This window comes from Apis cerana, linkage group LG15 (genome assembly GCF_029169275.1).
Source record: "Apis cerana isolate GH-2021 linkage group LG15, AcerK_1.0, whole genome shotgun sequence".
Taxonomy (NCBI): Eukaryota; Metazoa; Arthropoda; class Insecta; order Hymenoptera; family Apidae; genus Apis; species Apis cerana.
In genome coordinates, this window is record NC_083866.1 from 7986866 (window position 1) to 8012589 (window position 25724).

Genomic DNA, 25724 nt, shown 5'->3' on the forward strand with positions numbered 1-25724 from the left:
TTAAATTATAATTGAATATATTAATCTGTTGCAGAAACGAGAAAGTATTAAATATTTATTTACAGCAAGAGTAAAATATTATTAAATTTTTATTTTTTAAATTGTATTTTATTTTTGTTCTATATTAGTTTGAATCAAATGGATTTCAATGGGATTTTCTCCTTTAACGCTTGATGTTGTATCTTTGCATGAACAATAGGATTTTTTTCGTTCGTAGGTAGAATCTTGACGAAAAGTAGTTAATCTAAAAAGAAATAAGAATAGAAATAATTAAAATGAATATTTTCAATTATTTAATAATTGAATTGAATCTTTATTTGTACCTCTTCCACCAGGGTTCAAAAGAATTATTTGAAAATGGTAATAATGTAGAAGGAATTTTCTTATCATATTTATAGAAAGCTTTTATATTTTTTCCAGTTGGTTCAGACCATGCCTTTTGACAATTTTCTTTTATCCACTTAGCAAATTTGATACTTGGTATCTCAATTGTCTTCGAATATTTTCAGAATTTGTAATGAATTATTATATATTATATATTATATATTATATTATGACAGATATTTCTATTTGAATGTATTATACCTTTTTCAAGTCTGAATAGCAAATAATAATATGCTGAGATGGGTTAAAAATTCCGATGCCTGCATCGTAACACTTAGGAGGAATGATAAATTCGTCTTGATTATTCGTGCGTAAAGTTAATCCAGCAGGTTTCAATCCATATTTATGACACAGTTGGTATCTAATAGACTTGAATTTAATGAAAGTAAAATTCTATCTCTAATTTTTTTATCAGTGATATAAAGTGATATACACTTTAGAGGATAAAATGATGATTTACTTCCAGTATTTCAACTTTAAAAATATTTTTAGAAGTACAATGTGTTTACTAACCGTCTATCAGGAAATTTGCAATACTTCCAATCAGTTTCAAGAAAATTTAATCCATCGTTAAAAACATATTGCTTGTCTCTACATTCACCTTGTATCCAAATTCCATCCATTCTTTGCCCACAAGGCCAATATAGGCTACCATAGCCATGAAACGTATCATCGCGAAATTCTCCTTCAAAGATAGCACCTATTGTAATAATAATTTCATTATTATTATTACAATAAATAGAGGGGTCATTTAATGAAACGAAGAAGATGAGAAGAAAGAGATTAAAAGATTTAGTGACTACGATATAAAAAAATGAATGGAAGAGAAAAAGTGTGTGCGTGCGTATGCATATTTATAAAATTTATAATATAGTGAATGCATGTATTTTAAGACTAAAATACTTGAGCTATAGGTAAATGAAAAACGCATACGAACTCTAGAACACGAAGCGACGAAAATGGTCGCATAACGGTACGCGTCGACTTACGCGCGAGAAATGCTCAATGTTGTACTCAAAAACCAGTATATGCTATACATATGTACATATCTTAGACACAATTATTGGCGTTAACGTGTACATTTTACAAAATGTAATTTCAAGTTCTAAAAGATTTAATATTCATTGTATTTCAATTGTGAATATTTTTCTATCATATTTTTTTTATTTACATTTCACTTATCTCTTGTTTCTTGTTATAATTATTTTGTACTTTTATACTGCCTTTTTTTCTTTCTTCTTTTTTCAAACAATTCAAGCAAGGTGTAAAGGAATACGCATTCGAGATTATTCTGTAACATTTCTTGATAGAGAATGATATATATACTAACTCTGCGGCATGGTGAATTTACCGACTCCTTCCATGCCAAACTTGCTCCAAGTACCCTTATATTCGCTTCCATCGATAAAACGCGATTCTTCTAAGTTCTTGAATCTTGCGTACATGTTGTATCTTTAAATTTAACATTTTTATTGATCATATGATCATTCTAAATTATTTATTAAATAATATAATATTAACATAAATATAAATACTAAAAAAAAAAAACACAATAATATAACGTGTTTAATTACATCCAGATAACATTGAATCTTACGTAGAATGTTACATTTATTTATAGATTAATTAAAACGTATATTTTTTATCAAAATTTAATAATTAAAAAAAAATATGGAATCAATGCATCAATAAATTATATACATTTTCACAAAAAATTGAATTCAAGAAAGATACGAAGTTAATAAGGAACAATATCGTTAAAATTACGAAATTATTTATTTGCAATATAAATATTTTAATAATTATTATTATTCATAAATATTAATAACAGGTTAATATTAATTTTTATTTCTTAATTAAAATGATTTTTAAACATTATTACCGTTATTATCTGTGATCGTTAAATATCTTATAATATTGATTGATAATAAATAGCCAAGATATGATATGATTTAAAATTTAAAAAAATTTCATATAAATGATTTATATTATTTAAATTTTTGTTTGAAATTAATGCGTGTCATTTTTTTCTCACGATACTTGTTGCGATTTTTGGACGGAGGTCAAGTTGGCCGAATATTTCTTAAAACAGTTGAAGAACAGTGTGGAAAGAAAAGTAGAATAAACGAATACCGTTAAGCGTCCGTCAGTGTTCCTCATCGTAGATAGAAATGAGATATATATATATGTATATATATAAGTATATATATTTATAAAAACGAATTAGTTTAAATCTGTGATCGTACTCGTAGAGTACAAATATATAAGAATATTGCGAATAAAAAAAAGAGAATAAAGAGAAAAAAAATTACATGTATGCATAATTTAAATAAATACGAATAATTTCTATGAAATTTTTTACGTTATAAATTACCATCGCGAAGACAATTTATTCGGTCGACATACCGTTATCAATTGTTCTTAATTTCTAGAACAAAATATACTAATATATTATACTATTTGATTTTACTATTAATTTTTTATTTATTATCAAATTTTATATTTGTCGATATTAACAAATAAATTTGTAACCGTAACGTAATAAAATGTCGTAACAAAAATTGAAAAAAATGTTAAAAAATAATTTTACGCTAATGATACATAAAAACAATTATTTTTGCTCATCTCATAGTTTCCCTTGGTTAAAAAAAATGCATGGTCCACAGATTCGAAGTACTATTTCGATCTTTTATTCGATTTATGCCTTCTATTATCCGTGTAACTCAACTCTTGGTCCTTCGACCTCATACTATCCCTTCTTCTTTTCTCTCCCTTCCTTTTTCTTTCGATATACATATATTCCCATGTAGTATCCCGACATTCGTCTGTCCCCCCGCGTAAACCGTTCCGAGCAACATCTCGACTCTCCAAGTTCACCCTTTCTCCATCTTTTCGTTCGAAGACTATGTTCCCCCTCTTCGATGACTTTTCTTTCTCAGTCCGATGCACTCGTCTTAACCAAGGATTCAAGCACGTAGTACGCGCTTGTCCAAGGTAGAAGACACAGTAGACACGACAGGTGATACGGGAAGAAATACAGATCGGCGCGCGCTGTCAGAAGATACGTAAAAAAAACGAGAGAAGCGTGGAGAGCGAGAAAAGGAAGGAGGAAAAGTCGAACGCTCTCATGGTGTTTATCTTCGGGAAAAGTATTAATTTGATCATTTTTTAATCGAGGTAGTTAACTATTGTCTCGACATTTAACCGGCTTCGCTGAAAATTGTTCCCTGTTCTTTAAACAGTATCGTCATAATACACGAAAAAAATTAATAAATGTAATGGATGTTGTTGACCAAGCGAGAAAAATAGTAGATTAAAAGGATTAAAAAAATAAAAAAGAAATGAAAGAATGCATTAATAGTATATGAAATAATATTGTCTCCATTGAAAAAAAAAGAAAATAATAATTTCTTTTCTTCTTTCTGCGAAATATATTTTCAAGACAGTTGAAATTTCTACGCTTCTGCATCTTTCATCGCGTCAATTCTTTCTGCGTTCTGCATTATGTCGGTGCCGGTGTATTCGATATTTCAAAAAATCTACGTACACACGTATCAATTTTTCGCGAATGAAAATGTTTCTATGGAAAATGGATCAACACAACGATGTTGATTAAATTCAATAATAATCAATTAAAATATCTTTTACAATTTTTACAATTTTCTATCTTCACGATTTCATTTCGAAGAAATTCGTTCATCACTTGCACTCGTGTAAATCGCATTTACCCAGCGATTTGTAATACGATGGAAAACCGGTCGTCGTGTTAAGGCAATGATCCGTAAGGGGGTAACAAGGAACCGAAGGGTCGTTCACCTAAAGCAAATCAAATTCTCCCATTTATTTCCTTCGAATTATTTTCCTATATATATATATATATATATATATACATATATACATATATATACTTACATATATATGTATATATATATATATTGATTTTAAATTTTTTTACAATTTTTTGAATCACTCTTACATTTTTCGATCTAACTTCTTCGTTTTCACTTGCAGATCCCAAGACGAGAGAACGAGGATAAGTTCAAAGTATGTCCCCGGAATCGTGTCATGTAATTTTGACGACACTCGTGCTATGGGCATGTTTAAGTTTCAGCGTGGGTTCTCCACTTCCAGAAACAACCGCTACCGTATTGTTGCCTACGAAATTTGGGTCAGTATATCGTTTCACACACGAAATACGTGTTCTCAGCGTTCGCATACTGAGAATTATTCGCTTCGAAGAATACTGAACGCAACATAATAAAAACGGAATTGCAATTCTAATTTAACTCGACGATTCCTCTTAGAAATTGCATCACGTGCTCACTAGCTGTTGGCAATTTTTAGCGCGGCCAGATCGATATCGGGTTTGAAAGAATCGAAAGATGGGAAGAACGAGGTCCTCCGTGAACCTATGGGAAACGTGAACAGATCACCAGCGTCGATCGGCGCCAACCTCTATCGATTGCCGCCCTCCCCTGCTAATTTGTTGAAGCCCGACGGATTTCAATTTTACACGTACAACGAGAAAGGAGATATGATCACGAGGCAAATGACGATGCAAGAGATTCAATCGTTGATCGCGAGCGGGGGCCCGGATCATTCTAACGTGGGGATTCAAGAGCCCCAGAAGGCTGAGGATATCCTTACGGGAGGGAAGAAGGTCGGTTAATTATTATCGATGATTAATGAAGAAATAAAAATTAAGAATAAAGGGACGAGTGACATTTCCACTTTCTCCCGCGTCTATGAACAATGTAACGTTATAATCGTACTTGGAAATTATTTTTTTCAGGTAATGGATGTTGTGGAAAAGGTGCAAAGCGTACTGAAAAGCGCCATGGGTAAACCATTATCGACCCTCACCGGTTCCCATCCGGTGATCCCAGAAAAGGTGAACGTCGAGTGGAGCAATATTTTACCCGCCATATTGGCTGGTGACAAGTATGGAAATAAGGTGGAGGAAAATCATCACGCCGAGAGGCCAACAGCGAGGCCAACGTCATCCGTGTATCATCATGTTGTCCGCAATGAATCGTCTTCGGTCTCGTCGAAATCTAATACCACGATCGAAGTTGCGTTATCGGAGGATGTCAAGCACGTCGAAGGGGCGATCGTTAAAAATGAAAGGAACAAAACGCAACAGTCAACGGCGATCAAACTAGAACCGACGACAGAGATCTCTTACACGGAGAAATTAATGATACCGGTGTCCGTGATCACGACCGAACAAGATGCCGATCTGATTTCCCGATATACTACCGCTCAGACTCCCGCTCTCCACAAGCTGACTGAAATTGTACCGTCATTGGAAGAAAAGATCGACGACGAAGAGAATTTGGCGCCTGTGAATACTGTAATTGTCACAAAGTCAACGACGATCAGCACCTCAGCGCCTTCAACTTCTTCCGAATCCAGTAAAAATGATTACCACGAGTCTACGAACGAAGCGTTAGATTCGAAAAACGATTCCACGGTTATCGACGGAGTTACGGATAGTGTCGATTTGCTGGCAACGAAAACGAAAATAAAACCGATAAGCGATGTTCCATCGAAAATGGGAACACCGTCCATGAATCAAGTTCAAACATCGATCACGGACGAAGCTTTCACGACGTTGCCGTCGAATGCTTTTTCTTCTTCTACGAACAGATACAACGAAACGAGTTCGCAATCGACAGAATCGTCGATTGCACAGGAGACGATGATAACGAAACCGGCGACGAGCGATCCAACAATCGACGGATCGATCCAGTCTACGGAAATATTAGACTCGTTGTCAAATATAATCGGTCAAATCTTCGAAAGGGTTCCTTCTTCGTCCTCCGATGATGAATTCGAATCGATTTCTGGTGAGAAGGAGGCGTGCAACGATCCTTTCAAATGTACCACATTTGCCATCGTTCAGAAAACGACACGTCCATCCGTTATCGGCGAATATTCGAAAGATGGAAATGATACGTTCGAGGAACGTATTCAAGAAACGACGACAATGATGACGTTAAAAATCGATGGAGAGAACGTTTCGTCCCCTTCGATCGTACCGACGAATACGACGGATCTACAGATGGCCGATACAGATTCCGATATCGTGACGAAATCCGATATTATGCAAACCGTCACTCCCAATGTTCACTCAGACAATTCAAATATTACGAAATCGACGATGAACGAGAGTGCAGTAACCGATTTTAATCTCCTGCGACCTGTCGAGATAATCGAGAATATACTTCACACCGCTCCGACCGAAACGAATAAAATCATGACCGAGTCGTTCACTTTGCCGAACGATTTGACGGAGAATCTCTTAGCTAACACCGTAGCTAGCGCTCTTATTACTAATCTGAATTTATTCAATTTGAACGGTGACGAGTCGATAACGTCGTTATCTCCTCAAAGGATCAATTCGACAGATGTTTCGGCAGATGTTTCACAGTTATCCTCGATTATCCCAGGCGATACGAATAATGCAACGAGAGAAAATTCGACGAGCGAGAACGAAATTCAACGTATCTCCACGACAAAGGAGAATTTGCCAGAATTCTCTCGCGAAGATGATTATGGGACAACGTTAGGAATAACGGATCGAACTGTGGCCGTTACACAAACAGACGTGGAATCTTCTCACCCGCAAAGCGAATTATCGGTTACTACGAAATCTACCATCACCAGCACGGTATCTTTATCCACATTCGATGCTGTTGTTAAAAATTCTGTTATATCTGAAACTGATACTCCGTTGGTAAATAGTGCATCAATTGAGCATACGTTTAATCCCGTTTACGACGAGATGACGACGATACCGAGTAACGGAAAAACTAACATTCCAAATATTGGAAAAATTTCTGAAGAAGTATCGCAGAAAAGTAACGATTCCAAGATTGATTCGAGTAATGCGACAGAAATATCACAAGAAGATGATAAGGAAAGTGCATATCGTCCCGTAACAATTGAATCTAGTACAGTTGCTACGCGTCCGTCTAGTGAGAATAATTCGAAGGATTCGATTGTACAAGATTCTTTAAAAAAAGAGACGCAGCAAAGAAACGATACGGATCTTAAATGGAATAGTACCACCTTGCTATCTTTTAACGATACAAAATCTTTCATCGCTATTCCTCAACTGATCGTAACGACCGCTATACCAAAAGTATCGTTGAAAAGCGAAACTAGTCAATTTTCGAGTACAATCACCACTATGAATCCCATCACTAAAGAATCAAACGAGAACAAAGACACTACCATGAGTGCAACGATGAACTACACTACCGATTGGAGTAATAAATCTGAGAATAAAACAAAGTTGAATGAACATAGTGATGTCGATATGAAGACAAGTTCCATGTTACAAAGTAAGATGAATAGTACGAATGTAAATTCGCAACAAAACACGTGGCAACGGATATCGTTGCATCAAGTAACATCATCTCTAACGCCAATAGAGGTTAGTGTTACAACCGCAGCAACGAAACAACAACCAATCCAAAGCACACCTCTATCGATCACAACATCGACTATGACGAAAACAAATTCAACCGAAGTTTGGAAAACCTCCGTGAATGAGATGGAGGAATCGACATTTACCCTAGACGCATCGAAAAGTATCGGTGGATTGGATACTAGTATCAGGAACGCAAGCGTGGACATCATAAATTTTTCCAGACTTTGCAACGAGCTTGCAGTTAAATTTTGGATTGCAGCGAATAGCGGCTTGGATAGCGGAAGATCGCTCGTTCTGTCACCGTTCGGTATGATCAGCCTCTTATCGATGATATTTCTCGGTGCTCGAGGCTCCACCTCTGATCAAATGAACGAGGTGCTCGGACTCGACAATGTGGCCACTTTCAATCCGCATCTCACTTTTCAAAACGTGACCGACACGGTTAGTTTAGCCAGGAATCAAGGTATCGCGAACGCGGCTTTCGTACGTGAATTGTTCGCGGATAAGGCCAAAGTGAGACGATTATTGCCGTTCTACAAAGAGCAAGCGCAACAATTTTACGAAGGATTAGTGGCCGAAGTGAATTTTGCCACTATCAGCGATCTTGTCCGTCGACGAACCAATCTTCTGATTAGAAAACAAACCGGGGGCAGGATAAAGGATTTCATGAGGAGCAATTCGATTCCATTAAAATCGCCGCTCGCCGCTATCTCGGCAAATGTATTTCAAACGGATTGTAACACGAGTTCAGCAAGTGCGACGGGTCGAGACGGGGAATTATATTTTGCCGTTTCGTCCGCTCACAGATTGAGAAAATTGATCCCTGTTCCGGCCACCGTTTGGCGATCAAACGTACTTGCGGGTTACGAACCTAGTTTAGACGCCACTGCAATTGCTCTTGGAGGTATCGATAAAATCGTTTCCACCGTGTTTCTGGTGCCTGGTCAACAGGGTCATGCTGCACCTGGTGACACTTTGGACCGCCTCGAGCAAAGACTCATGAAAGGAGCATTTCAGGATGGAAGTTGGGATAAGTTGCTCAAAGTTCTTATACCTAGAACGGGCCTTGAATTACAAATGCCCAAATTCAGTCATCGATCCATTGTAAACGCTACCGCTGCCTTGAAGAGGTTAGGACTCGATCAATTGTTTTCAAATCGTGCCGATTTTAAAGGAATCAATGGAATCGGAAATCGTCTGTTTTTATCCGATGTTTTGCAGGTAATTAATTTTTTCCATTTTATTTTATTTTTACTCGTTTCATAAAACGATTTCCAATTGTTTTTCCTAATTTCCTTATTTCATGGTATATGTTATAGTACATGTTATAATATTATTTCCAGATGAATTTGTTCAGTACATGCGGCGATGAAAATATCGCTAATGGACGACATCACGTGGAAATTTATCCAGCAAGTCCTTCTTTACGAAATTCTCGGCACAGCGAGGTATCGAATATAGAGGAACAATTCAGTAGTGAAGTGATTCAACCGATCGATGATCAATCGAAAAGTTATCGCACGATTTCATTCATGGAAACAACGAAAAATGTTGAAAGAGCAGAGGAAAAACCTAGATTGAAATTGGATCAACCATTTCTTTATTTTGTGCGACACAATCCGACTGGCCTCATATTACATATAGGCCGTTTTAATCCTAGGCTAATATAAATTTATCGTAGGATGTAACTTAATTTCGCGTCTTTTTCACGTATTACAGATGTATATGTATGTATAATCGCATTAAATTTCTCGCTGTTATCATCACATTCATTCATAAATTTTCGATCGATATCAATTCATCAATCATTCAGAATTACCAGCATGTTCAATAAATAAAATAATTTAAAAATCTTATATAAATTGTATATATTTTAATTATTACCTGTTTTATATAAATATATATACTTCTTATATATAGAAAAAAAATTTATATACATATAAAATATATATATATATATATCTTTATGATATATATAAGAATATAAATATATAAAATATATAAAAAGAAGATAAAATAAATGTATAAAATGTATATTTTTATGATAAATAAAAATTGAAACAAACAAATTCTTTGTTAAGATTTTTAATTAAAGATAAAATAGTCAAAAAGATAAAGATATTCAAATATTGACATCATAAATTTTTTATAGTATAGCCAAGGAAAACAATGTGTAATGTGAGAAAGATGAAAATAAGATAAAAATCGGCTATTTTGAGAGTGCCGCAAATGAAACATAAGGAGATAAGGAAAAAAACTGTAAGAAAAGGAGAAAATAGTACAAGAATTGACCATCAGCGCCATCTCTTTAATAATAAAGATACCTTTTTAAAATAATCTTTTCACAAATATTCAATAGATAGCGCTAGTTCTTAATTCTTATTCTATATTATCCTCTCTTATGATAAGATAGTTTGACAAAAATGCTGGACTTTATTTTCAATTAATTAATTATTAACTAAAAATTTCAACAAAATATATTTAATTCAACTTTTACATATCTTAATAAACTTTACACATATATAATCTCTCTATTTTTATATACTTACATATATATATTTTATATGTAAGTTAAAAATATATATATATAAATAATTTCTCTTTTTTTGTTATTCATTTCTCTATATATTATCATTTCTTTTTCATACACTCCCAATTAAATAATTTCTCAATTACATATACATATAATAAATTTAACATTTAATTCATTGCATTTCTTTTTTTAATTTTATTCTAATTATTGATGAAATATATTTTGTTGATAGATTAGACATTAATAAAAATGTTTCTGACATCAGCGCCATCTCGCGTTTGGATCACTAAAGCTTCGATTTGTTATTAGCATAGCAGAATAATTAAAGAGGTATTGTAAGTCATAAAGAAGGAAAACAACATTGTGTGAGAAGGATAGAGATATTTTGAATATGCCACATAGAAAATTCATTAATTATTCATTTTCTACACAAAATTTCTGAACTTTTGAACTTGCATCTTAAAGCTAGAATACTACGTAAGTTTCTTATATCATTTTTAACGTGAATTTCTATTTCATTAATTATTTATTAACAATTAATGTATCATATTATCCAATACATCGATGACGCCATATTGGAAATTAATTAATTATTCGTTTTCTATTAAATTTTTTCTAAAAATTTCTATACTTTTGCTCGCATTTTTAAGCTAAAACTATAAACAAGTTTCTCGTATCAGTTTTAATATGAACTTTTGTTTCATTAATTATTTATTAACAATTAACGCATCATATCTTCTAATACATTGAAGACATTATATTGAAAATTTATTAATTTCTCGTTTTCTGTTGAAAATTTTAGAATTTCTAAGATTATATCTTGAAACTATAATTTCAGACAAGTTTCTCATATCAATTTTAACACGAAATTGTTTGCCATTAATTATTTATTAATTATTATCATAGTATTTCAAATTTTCGTAATCCAGAAATAAACAATCGATTTATTTCAATCATAGTAAAATAATTAATAAAATTCACACATGAAAATAAGAGAGAAAGTAACGTTTTAAATGCATATAATCATACTTAGAAATAAATTTCTATAACAATGAAAAATTAACGAAAATGTTATTGCATATCATTGCCATAGATTCGATATGATTAATTATTAATAAATAATCAATAGAATAAAATTTCATGTTAAAATTGATATGAGAAACTTGCTTGAAGTTTTAGCTTCAAGATGCGAACTCAAAAGTATCGAAATTTTTACTAGAAAACGAATAATTAATTAATTTCCAATATGGCATCATCGATGTATTGGATAATATGATACATTAATTGTTAATAAATAATTAATGAAATAGAAATTCACGTTAAAAATGATATAAGAAACTTACGTAGTATTCTAGCTTTAAGATCCAAGTTTAAAAGTTCAGAAATTTTGTGTAGGAAATGAATAATTAATGAATTTTCTATATGGCATATTCAAAATATCTCTATCCTTCTCACACAATGTTGCTTTCCTTCTTTATGACTTACAATACCTCTTTGGTTATTCTGTTATGCTAATAACAAATCGAAGCTTCAGTGATCCAAACGCGAGATGGCGTTGATGTCGAAAATTTGATTGTTGTCTAACTTATCCACAAAATCTACTTCTTCGAAAATAATTGTAGAAATAAAAAAAGACGTTAAATTATTTATTATAGTTTTAAAATTATAACGTCTATAAGTGGAAATGGATAGAGAAAAAAGAAATAATAAAAAAAAATGAATATTAATATATATTAAGAATAAATATAACATATATATAATTTATATAGATTTTTTATAATATATAAATTAATTTTTTTATATATTATAAATTTTTGCTATATATTTGAAGTATTTCTATATGTGATACATATATTTCACGTATAATTTTATATTTTCATATATATGTCATACATTTTATAAATATTCATAAGTGTAATCAGAATAGAATAAACGAAATTTTCGCTCTGCTCTCTCTCCAAGTTATTAAATTTTCATACAATCTTATAAATATATAACATGTATGTTCAAGAAGTAAATTTCAAATATCTGTTACATAGATCTATTTTATATCTAGTTCATGTCAAAAAATTTGATTTGCATAATATTTTATATAAATATTTTAATTTCAATAATGTGTTTTGATGAATGTAAAAGTTCTTTCTTAAGAATAATTGTTTTATTTTATAAGACGTATGTATATAATTTTTTAAAATCATTAATAATTTGATAACGTCATATTTAAAATATTGGTGACTAAAACTATTGGCTACACTGTTCACTAAAAGAATGATACTTCATGTGATACTCGACGTACACAGAAATCTCTTTCTATTGTGTCATCGACTCATATTAAACATGTAAATGCAGGAAAGGTAAGATTCGTTTTAATAAAAGTCAGACATTGTTTTTTTTTATAAGAGAATATGATAAATATGACATAATATTTTTTTTGTAGGAGAACAAAGTTATTCTATTTTAGGCGTATCCGGTAAAAGTAAATTACCCCCAGGGGTGGGGTCCCCTGTCATTTAAAGGTACAGAAGTAAATAAGTTATGCTGACTTTATAAAAACTAATACAATAGAAACATGGCACGACCTATAGTACCTAGTCAACAAAAGTTAGCTGAAAAGTTAACTATTTTAAATGACAGAGGTATTGGAATGTTAACTCGAATTTATAATATAAAAAAGGCATGTGGTGATGCAAAGTCAAAACCTGCATTCCTTTCGGATAAAAGTTTAGAATCTTCTATCAAGACAATAGTTAGAAAGTTTCCTAATATTGATGTTAAAGGTCTCCAAACAATTACAAATCTTCGCAATGAAATCATTAAATCTTTATCTCTATATTATTATACTTTCGTTGATTTGCTTGATTTCAAAGATAATGTTTGCGAGCTTTTAACCACAATGGATGCTTGTGGAGTACATATGGATATTACAATAAATTTTGATTTAACAAAAGGTTATTTGGATCTTGTTGTTACATACATCAGTTTAATGATACTTTTATCACAAGTAGAGGATCGTAAAGCAGTATTAGGGTTATTTAACGCAGCCCATGAAATGGTACATAGTCAATCTGATCCTAGCTTTCCTCGTTTGGGCCAAATGATTATGGATTATGATGCACCATTAAAAAAACTTTCGGAAGAATTTGTTCCTCATTCTAAATTATTAAAGACTGCTCTCATTTCATTGTGGCCTATATATCCTGAAAGAAATTTGTCTGCAGATACATGGAGAGCAGATCAAAAGCTTAGTCTTGTTGGAAGTCCTGGACAAATACTTAAAGCAGCAGCAACAGACACAATGTCTTGTGAAACCTTAAGTTTAGATAGAATAGAAAGATGGGTTATTTTAGGTTTTACTTTGTGTCATTCGTTTTTAAATCAGGAACAGCCCAGTAAATTGTGGACCACAGCTTTAGAATCAGGCTGGGTGCTGGCTTTATTCAGAGATGAAGTAATTTACATACATCAATATATACAAACATTTTTTGAAAGCATAAAAGGATATAGTAAAAGGGTATCTGAAGTGAAAGAATGTTACAATCAAGCAGTGCAAAAAGCTGGTTATAGACATAGGGAAAGAAGGAAGTTTTTAAGGACTGCATTGAAAGAATTGGGTTTGATTTTAACCGATCAACCTGGTCTTTTGGGACCAAAAGCACTTTTGGTTTTGATGGGACTTTCTCATGCCAGAGATGAAGTTTTATGGCTTTTGAGACATGGTGTTAATCCTCCAACACAAGGAAAAGGTAAAGGAAGAGGAGGAGAAGATTTAGTGGACCGTCAATTACCAGAATTATTGTTTCATTGTGAAGAATTAAGAGCATTAGTGAAAAAATATTCTCAAGTACTTCAGAGGTATTATGTACAATTTTTATCAGGATTTGATGCACCTGCTCTAGATCAAATGATACAAAATCTTCCAGCTTGTCCAGAAGATGAAGGAGCAATTCTTAGTGATATGTGTTCAAAGATAGCTAGTCTAACAGTGAAGCAAGTGGAAGATAATGAACTATTTGATTTTCGTGCATTTAGATTAGATTGGTTCAGATTGCAAGCATATATGTCTATTGCAAAATGTAATATGAATTTAGCTGATAATAGAGAATTAGCAGCTTTTATGGATACTGTAATATTTCATACTAAAATGGTAGATAACTTGGATGAAATGCTAGTTGAAACATCTGATTTGTCAATTTTTTGTTTCTATAGCAAAGTATTTGAAGATCAATTTCACATGTGTTTAGAATTTCCTGCCCAAAATAGGTATATTGTTGCATTTCCTCTAATATGTAGTCACTTTCAAAGTTGCACACATGAATTATGTCCAGAAGAACGTCATCATATTCGAGAAAGAAGTCTATCCGTTGTCAATATGTTTCTGGATGAAATGGCCAAAGAAGCTAAGAATATTATTACAACTATCTGTGATGAGCAATGTAATATGAGTGACAAATTATTGCCAAAACATTGTGCATTATTAATCTCTCAGGTTGTAAATCGAAAGAAGAAAGATAAAAATAAGAAGAATATGTATGAAATTCATAAACCTGGTATAGAAAGTTATAGAAAAACTAGAGAAGAACTTACAACAATGGACAAACTTCACATGGCATTAACAGAATTATGTTATGCCATTAATTATTGCCCTACTATTAATGTGTGGGAGTATACTTTTGCACCAAGAGAGTATCTACATCAGCATTTAGAATCAAGATTTGCCAGAGCACTTGTTGGTATGGTCATGTACAATTCAGATACTAGTGAAATAGCTAAACCATCAGAACTCTTTGTTAGTGTTAGATCTTATATGAATGTTCTTCAAACAGTTGAAAATTACGTGCATATAGATATTACGCGTGTATTTAATAATGCGCTTCTTCAACAAACTCAAGAATTAGATAGTCATGGTGATAAGACTATTGCTGCTTTATACACACAATGGTATTCAGATGTTTTATTAAGACGAGTTAGCGCGGGAAATATTTGTTATTCTAGCAATCAAAGAGCATTTGTTAGTTTATCTGTAGAAGGAGCAATCCCTTTTAATGCAGAGGAATTTTCTGATATTAATGAATTAAGAGCATTAGCCGAATTAATTGGACCATATGGTATGAAAATGTTGAATGAAAATTTAATGTGGCATATAGCCAGTCAAGTACAACAATTAAAAAAATTAGTTGCTGGAAACAAAGACGTTCTTATTGCATTGAGAACGAATTTTGATAAACCAGAAGTAATGAAAGAACAATTTAAAAAATTGCAACAAGTGGATAACGTGTTGCAACGAGTTACAATTATAGGTGTAATTCTAAGTTTCAGACAATTAGCACAATCTGCATTGGTCGATGTCTTGGAAGAACGTATACCGTTTCTTTTAAGTTCAATCCTAGATTTTCGACATCATTTACCATCTGGTGATCCCATGCGCGTCGTTTCAGAAATGACGTCTGCAGCGGGTTTAACGTGCAAAGTTGATCCAACGTTAACCGCAGCATTAAGAAGCCAAAAATCTGAAGTAGACGAAGATGAACATTTACTCGTATGTTTATTGATGGTTTTCGTGGCTGTTTCTATTCCAAAATTAGCTCGAAATGAGAATTCTTTTTATCGGGCATCTTTAGAAGGGCATTCTAATAACATACATTGTATGGCTACTGCGATAAATAATATTTTCGGTGCATTATTTACTATATGCGGGCAAAATGATATAGAAGATCGAATGAAAGAATTTCTTGCTTTAGCATCTTCCAGCTTACTCAGACTAGGACAAGAGGCAGACAAAGAGGCAATTAAAAACAGGGAATCCGTATATCTTTTGTTGGATCAAATAGTTCAAGAATCTCCATTTTTAACGATGGATCTGTTGGAAAGCTGTTTTCCATATGCACTAATACGTAATGCATATCATGATGTATACAAACTCGAACATTCACAGCCATAAAACTATCGATGAAAAATATGCATTTTTAGCTTGCCACTCAGGGCCATTTTTTTTACGTCCATTATATTAAACATGGAAAAGCATTTTTTATTAACTATTCAAAAAGAAAGCGATGAAAGTGGCAAAACATTCTATTTATAAGAAATATAATTAATAATATTTTTTGTATGCTGCTTTAAATCGAATTCTTCGGATATCGAATTCGAAATATGTCTTTTTGGAATGTATTTAAAGATCTGAAAAGACACGTTTACGCTAATTTATTTGAAATAATGCATTTTGTATAGAGCAATATCATCTTTCATATTTGATACCTGGCTTAGAATATAAACTATTTACTGTAATACACTTTTTCAGTATTCTATTATACATCATCTGTATGTAAAGAACGTTTTGTATTACAGGTAAATTGTAAAATGTTATCCATGAATCGAAATACACACTTATCGTAAAATAGGTATTATTCTATCTGCATTTTCTAATGTACAATTGTAACTTTTACAATAGTTTATAAAATAAATAAAAGTATCTATAAATTGTATTTATACATTACCCTCTCTATGTATTATTATAAATAAGAGAATAAGCACAAGAATGTTATTTTATTTTATAAGTTTATTTAAATTTTACTCGAACAAGAAGGAAAAGAGCGAAAAGTGTCATTATGTAAATGTAAAATGTATGCTTTATTTAGTTCTTTACAATGTTTTTTTTCTTTTTTTCCTTTTTTTTCTTTTTAATCACATTAACATAACACAAGAGTTTCACAATCAGATTCCTTTTATTTATAATATTCTTAAAACACTCGCCGCGTTCTAGACATTTGGGGAAAAAGAGAGAGTGGTGGTCTGAAGCAATGTTCAGGCGATTGGTCAGTATCATGCTTAATAAAACTTATGATTAAAATTCAAACATAAAGCTTAAAAATTGTCTGTGAATGAATTAAAAACGACGAAACGGAAACACTACGGCACATAAAACATAAAGGCAACTTGGTGATTTTTGTGATATCCAAGCAACACTTTATACATACAATATTACCGATTTCTTGATGAAACTAGATGATATTATGTGTTAGTTAAAAATCAAATCGGAACGGACATGAAGTATCTAACGTAGATGAAACTAATCTTGGATGCACGATGTTGATAGGTCACCACATTTTTGGATCGATAGAAAAAATATAATCTTCGATTTCTTTTTGTTTCTTCCTTACTAACATTATGTACAAGTGATAAAGTAGTGTGCATTGCGTCACGGTGACGCACGTCTGGATTAAGATAGGTACTTCGAAGATGTTGACTTTTTTTTTTTTTGCAAAAAATTCGTATCTTCTTTTAAATCGAAGAAGATTTAACTCGTGCCACAGAAACTATGTTTATCACAAAATGTGCAGAAAAATGCACGATTATCGAATAATAATAGTAGAATGCGAATCTTAATCCAGACAGCGCAGAAACAAATAAGCTTAAGCATATGTAGTAGAGACTTCTCGGGGACAAATAATGAATGAATGAAAACGTACTTTTGCTTTTCGAATCGTTATACTCTTCTCGGTACGGGCAAGCAACGTTTTCGTCAACTAGATACTAGAATGGTTGGCCCCATTCTACGCTCGTTTTAGGCTTTTTTTTTTTTTCCTAAACAATGCCTCTATTCCTTGTTTTTTATTTTGATCTTATATTCAGTCAAAAAATTTTCAATGGCAGTGAAATGGAAGCAAGAATAATTATGAACAATATTAAAAAAATCAATCGATTTTTCTACAGAGTAAAATTTGTTATCTATTTGTTATAACGATTGTTAATTAAATGGCAGTCGATATACCTGATCTTCAGGAAAAATTTATTAAGCTTGTATCAAAAAAAATAATAAATAATCGTTTCATCGTAATACCATCAAAATGATACTCAAATCATGTTAATCCTAATACTTTTTCACGAAATAGATTTTACGTAGTTAATATATTAAAAAATTTATTCGATAAATTTTTCTTTTTTCGCTACTTGCATTACTACGAATGGCAGTAAATCGTACTCATGGATTATATTCATTATACCATGAAACATCGTTATATCAAATCATATATATATATATATATATATGTATATATAGAAATAATACAACATTAAATTGTATAACGAACGGACGAGCGATTACGAATGGGACCAAACGGAATCCCGTTGCATCTATAATGCAAGAAACTTCAAAACTTCTTAAATAATCTATTATCGAACGATCCATATCGGTCCACGCTGGATCGTCGCTAAAAGTCATCGCCTTAAAAACCTAAGGGCTCGATTACACTCACTTACAGGCATTCGTTCATCATCCTTATAACTTCCGTCCCGATTACAAAATACAAGATAATATTTCGCTATAATACAGATTTGATATAAAAACAAGTATTTTTTTTTTTTTTGTATTCGCTTTACCATTCGTATGGTTATATAATTATCGTTTATGTATATATATATATATCGTTTATGTTTCATATATATATATATATAATATCAATGTATGCACACAGTTTAATACTCTCTCTTTTAATTCTTTCACGCCCGTTACTCTTTCCTAATCTTTTCTTCGCTTTCTCTTTGCCTTCTCTTCCGCTTTCTCACATATGTCTCTCGCATATCAGCTTTCGTATGATCCACTTTTATAATAATCACATTGCGACTATTGTACATTTCCACATGATCCGCAAACTCGTATTTTTTTTTCTGCGATTTGGCAGACACCTCCTTGTTTTTTTTTTTTTTTTTTTATTTCTTTATCCCTGTTCAATATTCCTTTCGCGTCTTGCACTAACTAGATACTTTAAAACTTGTTAAATTTTCTGGATCATCGTCTCTAAATAAAATCTATGCCTCCGTGTGTAGTGTGTAAACTAGCTGCCATAATGTTGAACAGTATATAATGACATTTCTTTTTTTTTTTTTTAACGACACGTTGAACGAGAAAAAATGGGAAATACGTATAACACGCTAAGACTAAGAGTATTATCAAAAATATCGGAGAGAAATAAAAAAAAAAAAAAAAAAGAATGCCGGATATTGAACATTATTATAATATCACTAATTCGTAATGATTTCGTAATGATAATCATCGATGATTTGCATCTTGCCCCGGATGAAGAAACGCATGGAAAGAACTGGATAAAATTTAGCGCAAGAAGGTACGACACGAGGGACGAGTAAAAAAATTCAGTCGATCACATATAATATTTTGGCGTTTCAAAAAAGGAAGTGTATATATATCGCTTATTACGATTTAATACGATTCTGTGCTGCTGGGCACGTGCGAATTTCTCCGTGTGGCATATACGAGTATGCAGCAGTGTACAAATATGCTGCTTGAGCCCATGTATATTAAAAACATGTTTTACATCTCGAAAGGAGGGCTCGTCTTTGGTCCGCTATGCGCCATTTCGTTAAAGCGCGTTTACGGTACAGCCCCCTGATTAATTGTAAATTAAAAAAAAAACCATATATAAATATAACTTATAACATTCGCGATAGCGGAGATAAATTATCATTTGCAATAGATAACTAATTAATAATAATAATAGCCATAATAATAATAATTAATAATAATAATAATAATAATAATAATAATAATAATAGTAATAATTAATAATAATAATAATCAGCATAATTATATAATAAAATCGATATTGTTCCACATTATTCACATTTGGAATAATCATTAATGAAATATCGCTATAAAAACTTTTTTGTCCATACTTTTTCTCTCATGTTCATAATCTCTTTGCTCATTTCAATTGGCTAATAAAAATTAGTATAAGAATATTTAATATTATTAATTATTATGCTACAATGGTAGAGATCAAGTAAATGACCTGCAATAGTTTGGTAATGGTAAACGCGTTTTTTCGCTGCGGAAAGCGGTGATGTATAATTAAAATATAAATTTTAAAGTGATGTAAAATATTTAAAGATTTTTAGGTTTAAATTAAATAATGCTTATATATTATAATTTATACATATATATTTATATTTATAAATATATATATATATATGTATAAGTGCATTAAAAAATCGTATTAAATATTTTGGCATTACTTAATTAATTATTATTTACTTATTTAATTAATATAAAGTATTAATATAATCGAAACTTAACTTTGAATAAAAGCACATCCATTTGGTGGAAGAACTTTGAAATAAAAAAAAAAAAAAAAAATATCTTTTAAAATCTCGTACTATACATAGAATAACGTAGATAACAATTGCGTATATGAGTTAAAAGGCACAAGGTATGTTCAATGGGAGCTTTTCAAAAATTACGATTATCATTCTAACACTTATTCCAAATATATATTGTCGTCTCCGTCCTCCCTTTGAACTTCCCTTTCTCTTCTAACCAACAGTCTCCAAGTATAAAAGTATACGCTTTCCGAAGCGAAAAACACGCAATTCGACTTCATCACAAGAAATCGAGGCGTAAACACTACTATGCAACCTTGGCCATATAAATGTTCTTAATATCGAACGACAAAAATACGTTGCGTTCAATATATTACCGCAATCCAGCGTTGTCCACAAGAAATAAATCTCCGTATAATTCGGTTTGATTCGGTTTGGTTGACGTTTATATCGAAGAATTTCGTGGGCATAATAAGAAGAAGTTTGTCTTAAAAAAGCTTCGCAATTTTGATCGTGAAAAATACTTATTGGCAACACGAAGGAATTTGCAGGAAACATTTAAAAAGACGAGTTTACATAAAATCGTACGATAATATTTTTAGTCTTTTAACGATTTTTTTGAATTTTACGATCTATCACGTTCACAACGCTGTTCATTCGTTTCGTTTTTTTTCCCCCGCAACGTCGATGTCCTTGTACATACTTTGCCGATAAAAAAGAAAAAAAAATCAACGTCAAACGAGAAGTCTCGATATATCACCATTGATCATATATATATAATACACTTCACCAATTTATACAATTCCGAACCAGTAGTCCCTTTGCGCGAGTTTACTTGAAATGAGAACGTAGATCTTCGATACTTTCAAATATATTCGATTACGTCGTAGTGGATATTCCTTCCATTGATCTCGATCTTGATCTTGAGAGGAGATGTATAAGATGTGTCGGGTGGATCGGCTCGTTTCACAGTTTGGCATTAAACAAGAGAACAATTTACGGTGCAACGTCGAGACCGTCCCTTGTTCTTGGTTGCAGTTCTCTAGGATCGTCACACCTTGTTGTGATGCCTCATCTCGTAGGCTGAGGCCCTCCCCCCTCCCCCGGAGCCCGAATAGGCGCCGGCGTACAATTCGGGATGGTTGGACCGGGCGTAGTTGGGTGCTGCGCTGCTACTGGGTGGCGCACTAGCTGTGGGAACCGAGCGATAGCCTGCTTACAATTTAGAAAAGTAATTCAATCGTAAAAAAAAAAAATAGAAATATCGAAGCGAATGAAACAACCAATGTACCGAGATGTACTAGATTAGTCACTGTTGACTACATTGTGGAAATGGTGGAGTAGTATATATTAATCATGCACTTCTAGTATTTTAATCATCAACCAAGATACTTCTACTCAATCAAATTCGTCATCCAAAAGCCATATTTCTATTTCTCAAAGATACGATTGAGATGATTATGCGAAAATACGATGCGAAAGCGGAAAATAAAAACTGTATGTTACTTTGACGATTAACGATCGAATGAAATTTTAACGATGGCTTTCGTCGAATGGTTATAGAAGAGAGATAGGAGCAAATGCAAGAATGTCGCGGCTGAAACGATTGGAAAGGAATATTTAATGAAATTTCTATTCGTGGATTTGCTTCTATCAAGGGTATAGAGTATAGGCCCCAGCTCACCTCTGTAGGTCATAGAACGATAGTATCAGGTAGTGATGCGCATCAATCAATGCGAGGAAGATGCAAACAGGAAAAAACATTGATATAGTTGCAGATCACACAGGGACAAATACATAAAAGCAAGCTTCTTAGCTTGAGTTTAATCCATATTTTACCAGCTAATGTACAAACGTACGACGTACGTATTTTAACAAGCAACATTTATTCAGGATCAAACTCGAGCAACGATAGCTGCATTAAAAAAAGCAACCAAAGTGTTAGGTGAATTTACCTTTCGGATAATACTGAGCACCTCTACCCTCTCCATAACCGTGAGAGGGTCCCCTAGTACCATGTCCTCCTTGACCTTGTCTGGGAGGTATACTTCTGGGACCTGCTCCACCTCCGTGTGGATGTCGCTACGAAACGTATTTATTATTTTAAATTAAACGAACGATTAATTAAATAGTTTTATATAAATATTTTATCGTTTTTCCCTCTCTTTTATTTTATCTTATATACCATTCTTCTCAGAGTATTCATCGGTCTTCTTAGAGTATCGCTGATACGTCTGGCCGGTGGTTTCTTAGGATTACTCGATGGAGTGTGAACAGCGCAGCACTTGATGAACAAGCCCATGAAAATAATGAAAGCTATTCCCATTAACACTGCCGCCCACCAGAATTCCTGAAAAGAAAAAATAAACGATTTTATTATTATATCGATATTATTCTTCTACATTCAAATTTATACTTACGGTTATCCACTGTGCTACCGTACGCAATGTATCCTTATTGAATAAAAGATTTTTCAATCTGGCTAATGGTCCTTCTGCGTCAACGGCTCTACACTTCAAAAATACATCACAATATCCCTAAACAAAAAAAAAAAAAAAAAAAAAAAAAAAGGAAAGTATCAAATTATTAATCGGTTAAAATAAAACGATACATTTGTACGGTTATTACATATTAAATCAGAGCTTCTTTACTTGAAAATTATCACAAGGTGATCCAGGTCTGAGGCTAATTCCACCTTCGGGTAGACCGACTACATGCGCAAATTCGCTGGTGCTACGACAGGTCGATGGATCGGTTCCATTTTGGCAGGCTAATTCGCACAATTTACGTTTATCGATGTTTGGAATTACGTTACTGGTTAAAAAGCACTCGGTCAAGTTCCATTCAAGGCAAATCGATCCCGTACACTCGCCGTTGATGCACAACTAAACAAAATTATCATTATATATTATATTGTCATAAATAAAAAAAAGAGAAAGGGAGAGAAAGAAAAAAGAAAAATAAAAGATGATCCCCATCGATAATACAGAAAATAGTATTCCTTTTTTACCTGAGTTCCCTCGTTACATCTAGTCTTATTGGCTCTTGGCAACGGTGGAGGACACTCGGAGGATCGGCCGTTACAAGTCGAATTGTAACTACAATCCGATTCAGCCTTGCATTGAACGTTTTTGGAGAGGGGAACGAACTGGCACGACTCGCTCGAACAACAAGGCCCTTGGCTGGGACTGTAGAAGAGGAATGACACGTCAGACTCACAATCAGATTCACGAACTTGCATCGATCCATACCTGCATTGTGTTCCAGATTTTCTGGTACAACCCTTCGCCGTGTCGTTCTTCATTTTATCCAAATCTGATATCTGCCTTGGATAACAACACTTATCCACGCATTCGTTATCATCATACCCGCAATCGCACTCTTCCCCAGCTTCCACTATCTTATTACCGCAGAAAGCTCCAGCAGAGGCTGTTACAAAAAATAAATGGAACAATAAAATCCGCGAATAACGCGTGTGACGTTTCGAAAAATATTAACCGCGTACAACACACCGGTGAAACAATTTTTCTTCTTCTTATCTTCTATGGCGTCCAGCACGTTACTGATATTCCCAATACTGCATTTCGAAAATTTGCTGTTGTTCGGCCGATCCCCGCTCGTCGCCGACGCAAACATGATGTAATTTCCGTGGAGACCACCTGGTCTACACTCGGGTGGGAAATCGTGCTGCAATGGAAACGATAATATAAGAAATAAAAAACGCGATGGAAGAATTGGTTCTTGATTAATTAATTAATAAATTCTTACAGGCGATCCAAAATTGTGCCCTATCTCGTGGGCCAACGTCAGCTGCGACACTTTCGGAGGCACTCTGCTGTTGTAATTGACGAAAGTGATGATCCCAGTGTTCAAAGATCTCTTGGTAGACTGGTACATCCCCCCAACCGTTTCCGTATACGTTTTGTATCTCTCGCAAATGCCACCGGATGCGCCAGATGCGGATGCTACCCAGGCAAGACCAAGAGTACCGCCAGTAAAATCTCTGTTAATAATATAGCTGTGGTGAATCTGTATTCCGAGTACGTTGAGTATCGTATGTATATTTCAAAGATGCTATTCTTTTTTCGTACCTGTAGGTGAACACGTACGCGAGGCAGAAATCCTCGTGGTTGCCGAGCGAATGCAAATTTAAAAAGTTACTGACGTCGATGTTCTCCATGCAGAAAGGATTTGGCTCGCCGTACGTTTGTTGGGGCGTGCACGCCGTGTCGTCGTCGATCTGCGGTGGTCAAAGTGTTCTCATTAGAGGCGAGACCTAATTTTTCGAGTTACACAGTCATTATTCGCAAAAAAAAAAAAAAAAAAAAAAGAAAAAGACAAAAAAAACTTTTATCTTCTACCTTGTGAATTCGAAGTTGAACGAAAGTTCGAAATCTAATTTTAAAGTTGTGCAATGCAATCATCCTTGGCATAAAAAAATTAAACTTTTACTTTGCGATGTAAAATTTGTCGAAACGAGTCAACAGCCGCCGATTCAAAGTTTGCAAAATCTAATTTTTTAACTCGTGCGATGATGATCGTCCTTTGCAGAGGGGGGAAAAAGAAAAGAGAAAAGAAAAAAAATTAAAACTTTTATCTTTTTCTTCGTCGTCGAGTCGGGTCAACCGATCGTTCCAAAAACTTTTCGAAACTCAAAACTTTTTCCAAAGACTTTTCAGGAAGGATTCGCGAATCAGATCGAAGACGAGTAATTTTTTTAAATCACCTTTATCCGCTGCACCTCGAACTTGATGTTTCTATGCTTGATCCTCCCGTCGAATCTGGTGTCTCTGTAAATGTAATTCACCGCTGTCACGTGATGCGCGATCAGAGACAATATCTCTTCCCTGGTCTTCTCCGCGTCGTGATGTAACTGAAAGTGAAAATCAGTGAAATGAGACTCTTCTCTGTCGTCGATCTTCCTTAAAGGAAAGATTTTTAAAGGAAAGAACGAGCCTTCGATCGAAAAAACGAATTCAAAGATGGAGATAAATTCCTCAAATGGGAAAGGAATGTGGAGTAGTCTGGTCTAACCTCTAAGAAGAAAATGCGAAATGAAATTACGCTATCTCCTATTACCAACGAATATAACCGTTTGAACGTGAGCACGGCGAGAGAATGGCGGGTATTCGGGACCGTGCAACTAGGGAATTTCACGCTAAAGAAAAAAGTAGAGAATCCTGCTCTAGTAGCCTTTTTTCGCTAGGACGAATCAACGACTCGAGATACGATTTTCGGTGTGTTATTGGTGAATTACTTACG

At 33.4% G+C, this 25724-nt stretch overlaps 4 protein-coding genes across 7 annotated transcripts in view; 2 read left to right on the forward strand and 2 right to left on the reverse strand.

Moving 5' to 3' along the window:
- Positions 1 to 96: 96 nt before the first annotated feature.
- Positions 97 to 4495, reverse strand: LOC108000276 (MORN repeat-containing protein 5). The gene is given in 7 exon segments (XM_017060520.3): positions 97 to 244; positions 324 to 493; positions 586 to 745; positions 898 to 1084; positions 1715 to 1836; positions 4113 to 4200; positions 4361 to 4495. Coding segments are annotated over 5 exon segments (780 nt in total). The 5' UTR covers positions 1830 to 1836; positions 4113 to 4200; positions 4361 to 4495.
- LOC108001288 (uncharacterized) lies at positions 4410 to 9662 on the forward strand. Its single transcript, XM_017062239.3, has 4 exons — positions 4410 to 4552; positions 4729 to 5044; positions 5177 to 9043; positions 9166 to 9662. The coding sequence occupies exons 1-4, from the start codon at positions 4431 to 4433 to the stop codon at positions 9490 to 9492; spliced, it is 4632 nt and encodes a 1543-aa protein (XP_016917728.2). The 5' UTR covers positions 4410 to 4430; the 3' UTR covers positions 9493 to 9662.
- A 2886-nt stretch (positions 9663 to 12548) lies between these two features.
- LOC108001136 (membrane-associated protein Hem) lies at positions 12549 to 16829 on the forward strand. Its single transcript, XM_017062003.3, has 2 exons — positions 12549 to 12709; positions 12793 to 16829. Exon 2 carries the CDS (start codon positions 12925 to 12927, stop codon positions 16291 to 16293), a length of 3369 nt encoding a protein of 1122 aa, XP_016917492.2. The 5' UTR covers positions 12549 to 12709; positions 12793 to 12924; the 3' UTR covers positions 16294 to 16829.
- Positions 16830 to 16960: 131 nt separating this feature from the next.
- Positions 16961 to 25724, reverse strand: part of LOC108001185 (disintegrin and metalloproteinase domain-containing protein 10) — a 119908-nt gene continuing 111144 nt past the window's right edge. For 2 of the 4 annotated variants that reach the window (XM_062086017.1, XM_062086019.1), the window contains exons 5-15: positions 25189 to 25335; positions 24554 to 24702; positions 24231 to 24465; positions 23975 to 24149; positions 23714 to 23891; positions 23473 to 23650; positions 23114 to 23347; positions 22883 to 22999; positions 22648 to 22812; positions 22418 to 22544; positions 16961 to 21677 (exon numbers count right to left, since the gene is read on the reverse strand). In XM_062086017.1, the coding sequence (XP_061942001.1) occupies positions 21514 to 21677; positions 22418 to 22544; positions 22648 to 22812; positions 22883 to 22999; positions 23114 to 23347; positions 23473 to 23650; positions 23714 to 23891; positions 23975 to 24149; positions 24231 to 24465; positions 24554 to 24702; positions 25189 to 25335 (1869 nt within the window). In that variant the 3' untranslated portion in view covers positions 16961 to 21513. The remainder of the gene's footprint in view (positions 21678 to 22417; positions 22545 to 22647; positions 22813 to 22882; positions 23000 to 23113; positions 23348 to 23472; positions 23651 to 23713; positions 23892 to 23974; positions 24150 to 24230; positions 24466 to 24553; positions 24703 to 25188; positions 25336 to 25724) is intronic. The other 2 variants (XM_062086020.1, XM_062086018.1) reach the window with 2 other exon arrangements.

What these genes read in the sequence shown, in the direction of transcription:
- LOC108001288 (XM_017062239.3), top strand. Translation starts at nt 4,431, where the DNA reads ATGTCCCCGGAATCGTGTCATGTAATTTTGACGACACTCGTGCTATGG. An exon ending in TTGTTGCCTACGAAATTTGG is followed by an intron (nt 4,553 to 4,728) that starts GTCAGTATATCG and finishes GGCAATTTTTAG; the next exon opens with CGCGGCCAGATCGATATCGG. An exon ending in TCCTTACGGGAGGGAAGAAG is followed by an intron (nt 5,045 to 5,176) that starts GTCGGTTAATTA and finishes TATTTTTTTCAG; the next exon opens with GTAATGGATGTTGTGGAAAA.
- LOC108001136 (XM_017062003.3), top strand. Translation starts at nt 12,925, where the DNA reads ATGGCACGACCTATAGTACCTAGTCAACAAAAGTTAGCTGAAAAGTTA.